General features: G+C 56.8%; 2 protein-coding genes across 2 annotated transcripts in view; one reads left to right on the top strand and one right to left on the bottom strand.

The window, feature by feature from the left end:
- The first annotated feature begins 237 nt into the window (after window positions 1-237).
- On the top strand, window positions 238-1,761 carry prorsd1 (prolyl-tRNA synthetase domain containing 1). Its single transcript, XM_080507108.1, has 4 exons — window positions 238-368; window positions 844-969; window positions 1,060-1,149; window positions 1,230-1,761. The coding sequence occupies exons 1-4, from the start codon at window positions 288-290 to the stop codon at window positions 1,440-1,442; spliced, it is 510 nt and encodes a 169-aa protein (XP_080363234.1). The 5' UTR covers window positions 238-287; the 3' UTR covers window positions 1,443-1,761.
- Window positions 1,762-2,546: 785 nt separating this feature from the next.
- Window positions 2,547-9,717, bottom strand: part of LOC308138662 (uncharacterized protein) — a 23,259-nt gene continuing 16,088 nt past the window's right edge. The window contains 16 exon segments of the mRNA XM_080507876.1: window positions 2,547-3,664; window positions 4,017-4,269; window positions 5,145-5,243; window positions 5,394-5,482; window positions 5,566-6,272; window positions 6,504-6,627; window positions 6,935-7,039; window positions 7,042-7,053; window positions 7,149-7,437; window positions 7,439-7,764; window positions 7,767-7,865; window positions 7,868-7,923; window positions 7,925-8,073; window positions 8,453-8,573; window positions 8,758-8,947; window positions 9,094-9,274. Coding sequence (XP_080364002.1) covers window positions 3,144-3,664; window positions 4,017-4,269; window positions 5,145-5,243; window positions 5,394-5,482; window positions 5,566-6,272; window positions 6,504-6,627; window positions 6,935-7,039; window positions 7,042-7,053; window positions 7,149-7,437; window positions 7,439-7,764; window positions 7,767-7,865; window positions 7,868-7,923; window positions 7,925-8,073; window positions 8,453-8,573; window positions 8,758-8,947; window positions 9,094-9,274 — 3,321 coding nt within the window. The 3' untranslated portion in view covers window positions 2,547-3,143.

The raw sequence follows: 9,717 nt of genomic DNA, 5'->3' as shown, positions 1-9,717 counted from the left end.
CTCTTGTAATTTAGTACATTCAAGTAAATGTTGTAACACCTTTTATAATCTGAGTACTTTTGTCACCTGTGGGATTGTTGTTGTTGTTGTTGTTGTTGTGTTGTTTTTTTAATCACAGAATTAAAAGAAAAACCTTGTGAACGCAGTACCGCCACTGGGGGGCGCAGCTGAGCAGAGCAGCTCCATGAAACCGCCCGAAGAAGACAGAGGTTCTTCTTCTTCTTCTCCGTGCAGCTGGTCCCGGTCCCGGTCCCGGTCCTGGTCCTGGTCCCGGTCCCGGTCCCACCATGTCCTCGGAGCTCCGGGTGGAGCTGCAGAAGTTCCTGGAGACTCTGAACATCGAGACGAGCTGCGTGGAGCATCCGCCGGTACAGCTGAGCCGAAGCTCGTTCACTTTTCCTCCAATTTAAAGTTTCTGTCTGTACTGTGAAGGAGCGGAACTCGGCAGCGCTGATCTAAACACAGATTCTGAATCGGGAGGATTTTCTCTCGTGTTCGGCTCTAGCTTTGTCCCCCAACGTGTTTCGCACCTTCGTCGTTTCAACTTGACACTTACTTTGATTTCAGCAGAGCGCCGCTTCTCAACGACACGTGGACCTGCTTCAAAGTTGTCTTTCAAAGAAATTTTACGTAATTAAAGTGAGCCGATTGCTCGTAAGGGCTGATGTAAGGTAGTCAAATGCAAATGTATCCACGTGTCGTCGTGTTTTTATCCGCGGAATCATTTTGAATTGAAAAACGACTGTTTTGTAAACAGAGTCTGGTGGAAGAAGCTCTGCAGCTTGTCAGACAGTTCTAACCTGCAGGGGGCGCCACGTGCGCGTGTGTGTGTGTGTGTTTCAGGTGTTCACGGTGGAGGAGATGATGCCTCACCTGCAGGACGTGCAAGGTGTGGTCACCAAGAATCTGTTTCTGAAGGACAAGAAGAAGAAGAGTCTGTGGCTGCTGTCGGCTCGCCATGACCGCCAGGTGACGTCACACACACACACACACACACACCTGACCCCGCCCCCACGTGTGTGACTGACGTGGCCTGACCCCTCATTGGTGTGTGTGTAGGTGAACCTCAATGATCTCGCTAAGAAACTTGGCGTCGGCAGCGGAAACCTGCGATTCGCCGACGAGGCGACCATGTTGGAGAAACTCAAGGTGTGTGTGTGTGTGTGTGTGTAACTCATTGTGTGTGTGTGTGTATATAACTCATTGTGTGTGTGTGTGTGTGTGTGTAGGTGGGTCAGGGCTGTGCCACCGCCCTGGCTCTGCTGTTCGACCAGGACCACAGTGTGAGCCTGGTCCTGGACCAGGACCTGCTGGAGGGGGGGCACCACATGGTGTTCTTCCACCCGATGACCAACGGCGCCACCATGGGGCTGAAGCCGGCCGACCTGCTGCGCTTCCTGCAGGAGACGGGACACCCGCCCACCCTGCACCGCTTCGACTAGGACCCGGCCCGGGTCTGGGACCTGGACCTGGACTGGTGGTCCAGGACCCTCCGGGGGGGGGTCTCCCCGTCTCAACGTGTTCCAATTCTCTTAATATTTGACAAACAAACAATATTTATTTTGTCAAATTATTTTTTGAAGATTGCAAATTCCAGAATTTCCAGAATGGGGCGCTTTTAATTTGAAATAACTGCTCTGTGGCAGGAAGTGAACTTACAATATCTTATTGTGACGTCAAGAGGAAGTCTAAGAAATGATTGAAAACCAAGGAATAAAGGAAAAAAAGGGAAGTCTTTTCAAAATAAAAGCTTGAAACTTTTTTTTCCTTTGGCCATTTGAAATGAAAGTCTGCTTGCGCAGTACCGCACACTGCCGGCAGGGGGCGGAGTCACCCAGCAGGCAGTACCACACACTGCCAGCAGGGGGCGGAGTCACCCAGCAGGCAGTACCACACACTGCCAGCAGGGGGCGGAGTCACCCAGCAGGCAGTACCGCACACTGCCGGCAGGGGGCGGAGTCACCCAGCAGGCAGTACCACACACTGCCGGCAGGGGGCGGAGTCACCCAGCAGGCAGTACCACACACTGCCAGCAGGGGGCGGAGTCACCCAGCAGGCAGTACCGCACACTGCCAGCAGGGGGCGGAGAGAAAGGATCATTATTTTAATCTTCATTTCTGGAACAATCAACCTCTGATGTCACTTCCTGTTTACCTTTGATTTACTTCAACTGGCTTCATGAAGAAATTAAACCTCGACTTCAGTTCCGTCTGGATCAATGGAGAGCAGCTGTCTTAGCATTAGCAATTAGCATTAGCAATTAGCTCTGCTCGGGTTGATTTGGTTGAAGACGAACAGCAGCTTCACTTCAGTCCTCGATTTATTCTGTTGATCCTCTGAAGATAAACCAGGAACTCTGAGAACCAGAACATCTACAGTAGAACCAGAAGCTCTCTGGTAGAACCAGAACATCTACAGTAGAACCAACAAATGTTCAGAAAATATGAGACGAATTAACAAAACGTTTTGTTTCCGTTGTTCTTGACGTGAAACTTCAGTAAACGAGTCGTTAGCCGTTGACGGAGGAAGAACCCGGAGAACCTGTTTTAGACTCTTTAATCTCTTTCGTTCTGCTGCGTAGAAAAATAAGCATCAAAAATAGAAGAAACAAAAGAAGAAAAACCAGCAGGAACAAAAATGTAGAAATTTCTATCATCAAAACTTTAAAAGAAAGAACATCTGGGGGGCGGAGCCAAACATCCTGCTAACAACACAGGCTAATGCGAGCTAACAGCTACAGCAACTACAACCAGGAGGGGGCGGAGCTTCCTGCAGAGCTTTGTGTTTCTGCTGAGTCATGTTCATTTCCTATGAGGGCTTCTTAGTCATGACTCAGCAGAAACATGGCAGCAACGCCTCTGACCCCGCCATGGTAACCATGGTAACGCCTCCCTCCAAAACTGACTCGTCTATATTGTTAAGATTCTTCAGAGAAACTATTTTCGTAAATGGGAAAAAAAAAACAAACATCTGATTTGAAGAGTTTTCGACGTTTCGGTGAAGCATGACTCGGCATTAAAAACTTCAAAATTCAAGTTTTGCTATACGGCAAATCAAACAAAAACCCACCATGAAATCCTCCGTCGGTCGGCTCCTGGGTGACCCTCCGCAGGGGGGCGTGGCCAGGGTTGATGGTTATCCAATCAGCTGGCCGGGTGACGGCGGGTCACCGCGGCGCCGCAGGGCGGGCAGAAGGGGCGAGGCGGCGCCGCCGGGAGCCGCTGGCACAGCGAGCAGAGCGGCCGGCGCCCCGGGGGATTCTGGGAGCCGGTCCGCAGGGACTGGTGGAGGCGGGCGAGCCGGGGGTCCCAGGAGGGGGGGGCCCAGGAGGAGGAGGGGGCCCAGGAGGAGGGGGGGCCCCGGGGGGTCCGGGGGTCTTGGCGCCAGTCGCCCTCCGGAGGAACGTCGAGGCGCAGCGGCTGGGTGGGCGGGGCCACGGCCTGGCGGCGGCGAGGAAGCGTCAGGCTGGCGTAGACCGCCGGCTGAGGACCCGATGGAGGAGCAGGACCCGGTCCAGGTCCGGGTCTGGGTCTGGGTCTGGGGAGGGAGGCGTAGGAGGAGGGAGGGGGCGGGGCCAGGCGAGGAGCTCGAGGCAACGTGCCGTAACTCAGAGCGTGACTCCTGTCAGACCCCAAGACCGGCTGCTGGAGACCAGGTGCAGGTCCTGGAGGAGGACCGGGACCAGGACCAGGACCGGGACCAGGACCAGAACCAGAATCAAGGACAGAAAAAAAATAGAGAATCAGAAATACGTTTGAAGCAAAATCTTACGAGGCTAATCGCAGAGGGAGGCAGGCTGCTGCTCCGATTCCCCTCCACTGGTGACTCAGCATTTTGTGACTCGGCATTTTGCAACTCGGCGTTTTGTGACTAAACATTTTGTGACTCGGCATTTTGTGACTCAGCATTTTGTGACTCAGCAGAATTTGACTGAATGAATGACTTGAAATAAACTGAACACATGAATAATGTGACACTTGCGTGAGCGGAGAGGAGGCGCAGGGCTGGCGAGTTACCTGAGCGTCTCCACGAGGAGCAGGAGGTGGAGGAGGAGGAGGAGCAGGAGGGTCGTGATGTCTGCGAGTGGGGGAGGTGCTGTGGAGGAGGTGGAGCAGGAGCGGAGTGGTTGAGGTGTCGGGGGTGGAGGGAGGAGTGATCTGCTGTGGAGGAGGAGGGGAGGTGCATGGAGGAGGTGCTGGGGTGGCGGAGGAGCAGGGAGGAGGAGGAGGAGGAGGAGGAGGGGAGGGTGCGACTGGAGGCCGGCGGCTCCTTCAGGAGGAGGTGAAAAGAGGAGATGAAGATCAAAACATGAAAAACTGAAAAAAATAAAAAGAAGATTTAAACTAATGAGGAAGTCGGCCATGTTGTTCAGTGACGTCACGGAGAAGGAGGCGGGGCTATGACATCATCGTTTTATGCTAACGTAAAGCCGAGGCAGTTTTCCAATTGCTCGTTTTATTTTGACAGTTACTGCAATAATAATCCAACTTGGTAGTTTTATTCTGACAGTCACCGTAATAACAATCCAACTTGGTACTTTTATTTTGACAGTCACTGCAATAATAATCCAACTTGTTGGTTTTATTTTGACAGTCACCATAATAACAATCCAACTTGGTGGTTTTATTTTGACAGTCACCGTAATAATAATCCAACTTGGTAGTTTTATTTTGACAGTCACCATAATAACAATCCAAATTGGTGGTTTTATTTTGACAGTCACCATAATAACAATCCAACTTGGTGGTTTTATTTTGACAGTCACCATAATAATAATCCAACTTGGTAGTTTTATTTTGACAGTCACCATAATAACAATCCAAATTGGTACTTTTATTTTGACAGTCACTGCAATAATAATCCAACTTGTTGGTTTTATTTTGACAGTCACCGTAATAACAATCCAACTTGGTAGTTTTATTTTGACAGTCACCATAATAACAATCCAACTTGGTGGTTTTATTTTGACAGTCACCATAATAACAATCCAACTTGGTGGTTTTATTTTGACAGTCACCATAAATACTTTCTTTAAAAAACGGAATCCTTACAAGAATTTTACCCAGAATTTGTTTTGTTTTTTTTGCGATCTAGATTTTATTTTCCCTCCAACGTGATGAACCTGAAAGGAGGAGACGACTCACCCGGGGAGCGAGGTCGTCCGGAGGCCCCGGCGTGGCGCTCAGGCTGCGCGTCAGGCGCCGCAGGTTGTCGGCGCTGTAGCTCTGATCGTCACCGGGAGGCTGCAGGGCGAGAACGTTCTACTGAGTTCTACTGAGTTCTACTGAGTTCCTCTGAGTTCTACTGAGTTCTACTGAGTTCTACTGAGTTCTACTGAGTTCCTCTGAGTTCTACGTCTTTTCTCACTTTGAGCAGAAGAAAAGGAAACCAACCTGCAGAGACGAACTCCGGAAAACAAACTTCTCCAACTCAGCAGTCGGAGTTTTAGATCGTCCAGAACCAGAGAACGATCTCCTCACACCTGCAACACACACACACACACACACACACACACTGAGTGTGTTGTTGTTGTTCTGGACGTTTCCAGTTCTCCACAGTTCTTACCCGTCTTGCTGCTGACGGGCGGAGGCCCCGCCCCCGGGCCGCCCCGGTGCATGCTGGGAGCCCGCAGGCTGGCCTGGTACAGCTCCTCCAGCTCCGACGTCTCCTCTCCACCTCCCGCTGCATTCTGGGAGGCGTAGTAGCGGCCGACGTTCTCCGCCCAGCACCCCACGGGGGGCGGGGCCCCGCGGTCTGCCGACGGGGGCGGGGCCCGGCGGTCCCCCGGCGGGGGCCGGGCGGGGGGGGCGGAGTCTCGAGGAGACTGGCACCCCGAGCCGATCGGTGCAGAATCCACGGCGTCTGATTGGTCCGGCTGGAGGCGGGACCAGTTCCTGGTGGGAGGGGGCGGGGCTTGGTCGTCTTCCTCTAGAAAAGACTCCGCCCCCGTCGTCACCCGACACCTGTTGACGGCAGGCGAGGGGGTCCGGGAGCGTGGGGGCGGAGCTTGTGCTGAAAGGCTCCGGTGGGAGGAGCCGGCGGCCTCCTTGGGCGGAGGGGGCGGAGCCAGGACTCCCCGGGCGGGGAGGGGTTTCCCAACATGAAGGCGGGGGCTCCCGTCATCGTCCCCGGGTGGACCCGAGGGGGGACACGGGGCGGGGGCAGGAGGAGGGAGGGGCTTAACCACACAGGTGGTGGGAGGCGGGGCCTGCCGGTCCTCACTGGAAGGTGATTGGTCCGTCAGAAGTAGTCCGAGCGAGAGAGGCTTCTCACTGGAGAGAGAGAGAGAGAGAGAGAGAGAGAGAGAGAGAGAGAGAGAGAGAATTACTTTATAAAACACTGTCTCACTCTCTGAATCACCATGGAAACCAGAGACAGCAGCCTATTGGCCGACTGTCCCTCCGTCTCATGTCCCTGAGGACGTCTCTGATTGGTGCCCGGGATCTACTTCCTGTCAGACAGCGTGGACGGCGGCGCGGCGTCCCATTGGCTGACAGCTTTACCTGGGCTGTTCCTGGAGCCGTCGCCCCTCCTGCCGCTGCTGCAGGCTGCGGGCCCTCCTCATGCAGCGCTGCAGCCGGCCGCTACTACGAGCTCCGCCCCCCGCCACCACCGGACGCAGTTTGACTGCGTCGCACGTCAACAGAAAATACAGAACAGAAAGAAAAAATGGACGACATGAGGGAAACGGAAAAGATGGATTCATGTCAGAGGAGGGGGGGGGGTGGGGGGGGGGGGGGGGGAGGGAGGGGGGTGGGGGTGAGGGGAGGATGAAATGATGAACTAACATAAAAATAAATAAAAAATAAACTGAAAGCAGGAGGTTTTTCTTTTTTCTAATCCAAGTCTGAACCTGTGTGTGTGTGTGTGTGTGTGTGTGTGTGTGTGTGTGTGTGTGTGTGTGTGTGTGTGTGTGTGTGTGTGTGGAGCTCACAGACGGCGTCGTTGACGGCGGACAGCGCTGCAGTGACCTCGCCCACTTGCTCCAGACGCACCGATTGGTCGAGAAGAAGCTCCGCCTCCGACACGCAGCGCTCAAGCTGTCACTTTTACCTGCAGGTGCAAACACACACACACACATTAGAGGTGTGTGTGCGCGTGTGTGCGTGTGTTTGTGCGTGTGTGTGTGTGTGTGTGTGTGTGTGTACCCTGGATCTGCAGCTGGTCCAGGTCCAGGTACTTGCTGGGTCTGGGGTTGAAGCCCAGCGCCTCCTCCTCCTCCCTCTCCTGCCTCCTCTGCTGCTCCTCCTCCCTGGCTCTCCTCAGCACCTCCTCCTGCAGCTCGTCCAGCTCGCTGCGGCCTGCGGGGGGCGCCCCCCTGCTGGAGGGGCCGCTCCTCCGCCAAGGCCCCGAGGAGGAGGAGGAGGAGGAGGAGGAGGAGGAGGAGGGGGGCTTCTTCACAGCCCGGTCCCTGGGAGCAGACACACTCTGTTTGTAACGATGACATCATCAGGGGGCGGGGCCACGACGAGGGACTCACCGGTGTCCCCGCCTCCAGGCTGACGGGGCTGCTGTTCCTCTCACTGCTCTCATAGCCGCTCTCCATCCTCTGAATGAGCCGAGGAGGAGGAGGAGGAGGAGGAGGAGCAGGAGGCTCTGCTCCTCCCCTCCTGCAGGGGGCGGCCGACGCCTCCTCCTCCTCCTCCTCCTCCTCCTCCTCCTGCTCGGGCGGCGGCGCCCCCAGGGGGCTGTACCCCGCCTGGCGCCTCCTCTCCTGGGTGAAGATGCTGTCGATGTTGAGCGCCTCCCTCCGGGGCCTCCAGGGGGCCGGCACCTCCCCGAGTAGGAGCTGCACCGGGACCCGCCGCTGCTGCTGCTGCTGGACGCCTCCTCCCAGTCGGCCGGCGAGGAGGAGCGGGGAGGCGCGGGGCGGAGGAGGAGGTGGTGCTTGACGGAGGGAGCTCGGAGGAGAGGACGGCGGCGCAGAGAGGAGGAGGAGGAGGAGGAGGAGGAGAGGGGGGGGCGGCTGTGGAGGAGGTGCTGCATGGTCCCCTTGAAGTCTCTCAGGCAGCTTGTGGACGAGGAGGACGGCGGTTTGGGGAGGTGGCGAGGGGCCTGCTGCTCCTTCAGGGTCTCTCATGGGAGGAGGAGGAGGAGGAGGAGGAGGAGGAGCAGGAGGAAGGGAGGAAAGAGGTGGAGGCGCAGAAGGAGAAGATGAAGGTGAACCGAGGGGAGCAGGACATGAGGAGATAAATATTAAAAGATAAAGAATTAAGATGAAATGAACAAAAGAATTTTTATGAATGAAAATCAGATTCTAGTAGTTTTCTGGGCGGCGTCCTCAGGGCTCCGGTCTCGGCCCTAAAAACATCCTTAGGACGTTTGTTTACGTCTAAAACAGGAAACACTTCAGGGGATCTTTGTTTAAATCAGTGATCTCGGCCCCGATTGGCTCTTCTGCCTGGCCCCGCCCCCCGGCCGGCCCTTGCTCCGCCTACCCTCGCTGTGGTACCCGGCAGACGGCGCGTCGCCGTCGGGTTTGGATCGCCGCGGGCGGCTCGAGCTCCGCCTCCCGTCCCTGGCCCCGCCTCCCTTTGTCAGACACCGGCTCTGCTCGCGGTCCGCCGCGTTGCCTTGGCGACGACGACGCCGAATCAAACGACGACGAGAACAGAAGAAGAAGAAGAAGAAGAAGAACGAGCGAACGGGGATGAAAATAAATCAGAGATGTGATGGAGTGAAGAGCGGAGCCCCCGATTGGTCCAGACGGGCTGTCAATCACCGAGGGAGGCGGAGCCTCCGGGCCGAAACACCCACCTACAGTATCCAGGCGGCGGGGCACCGTGGCGGCGGCGGGCGGGGCGCCGCCGGGGCGGCGGGGGCCGACGACGGTTCCCGGGGAGTCGGGGGGGCGTGGCTGACCAGGACTCATGGTGGGGGAGGGGGGGCCAGCAGCTCTCCGTGGACGAGTCGGTGCGAGTGTCGCTGGAGACGGACGGCTCCCGGCCTGCGGGGGGGGGGGAGGGGGGGTGACGGAGGGGGGGGTGATGGAGGTGAAACACAGCTCCTCCCGTCTGCAGGTCCAGGGCGGAGGCGTACTGACCTGTACCGCTGCTGTGCTACTACTACGACTCCTAGCTGTGTTGTAGTTACCCGAGTCCTCGCTGTCGTAGCACGCCGTGCGGAGGCGGCGCGGGCCGAGGGGGGGGAGGGGGGGCGGCGGCGGGTCCTGCGCCGACACCGGCGTCCCCCGGGGGTCGGCGTAGAGCAGCAGCAGCGGCTGGTAGTGGCCTTTGATGCAGCGTGAGACCACGTCCTTCCACTTGGGGCCGATCTGCAGGAGAACCACAGGAACGTCAGCGGCGGGGAGCCGGAGAACCGACGCCGCCGCCGCCGCCGCGGGGACCCGGAGAACCGACGCCGCCGCTGCAGCTGGTGGACGAGCCAAACGGCGCCGCGGATGTCGAGGTCGTCAGTGAAACCGTCCATAACGTAGCATAGGGAACACATTAGCTTCGAGCGGGCCGCGACAGTGGAGGTCAGTCTGGTGACGGTTTACTGTACCGCCTCGTTCTAGTAGAACCTCCAGCCTGGAAGCCCCGCCTCCATCCCACAAGACCCGCCTCCAGCCCGGAAGCCCCGCCTCCAGCCCACAAGACCCGCCTCCAGCCCGGAAGCCCCGCCTCCAGCCTGACCTCTGACTCTCAACACGCGGCGCCGCTCCACCGTCCGGCTCGCGACACGGTTTCCCCGTCACACACAAGTGAAACTATCGGG

Source organism: Blennius ocellaris (genome assembly GCF_963422515.1).
Source record: "Blennius ocellaris genome assembly, chromosome: 13".
NCBI lineage: Eukaryota > Metazoa > Chordata > Actinopteri > Blenniiformes > Blenniidae > Blennius > Blennius ocellaris.
The sequence above is the reverse complement of the archived record's forward strand: the minus strand, read 5'-3'. Positions and strand labels throughout refer to the sequence as shown.

What these genes read in the sequence shown, in the direction of transcription:
- prorsd1 (XM_080507108.1), top strand. Translation starts at nt 288, where the DNA reads ATGTCCTCGGAGCTCCGGGTGGAGCTGCAGAAGTTCCTGGAGACTCTG. An exon ending in GCTGCGTGGAGCATCCGCCG is followed by an intron (nt 369 to 843) that starts GTACAGCTGAGC and finishes TGTGTGTTTCAG; the next exon opens with GTGTTCACGGTGGAGGAGAT. An exon ending in CGGCTCGCCATGACCGCCAG is followed by an intron (nt 970 to 1,059) that starts GTGACGTCACAC and finishes GTGTGTGTGTAG; the next exon opens with GTGAACCTCAATGATCTCGC.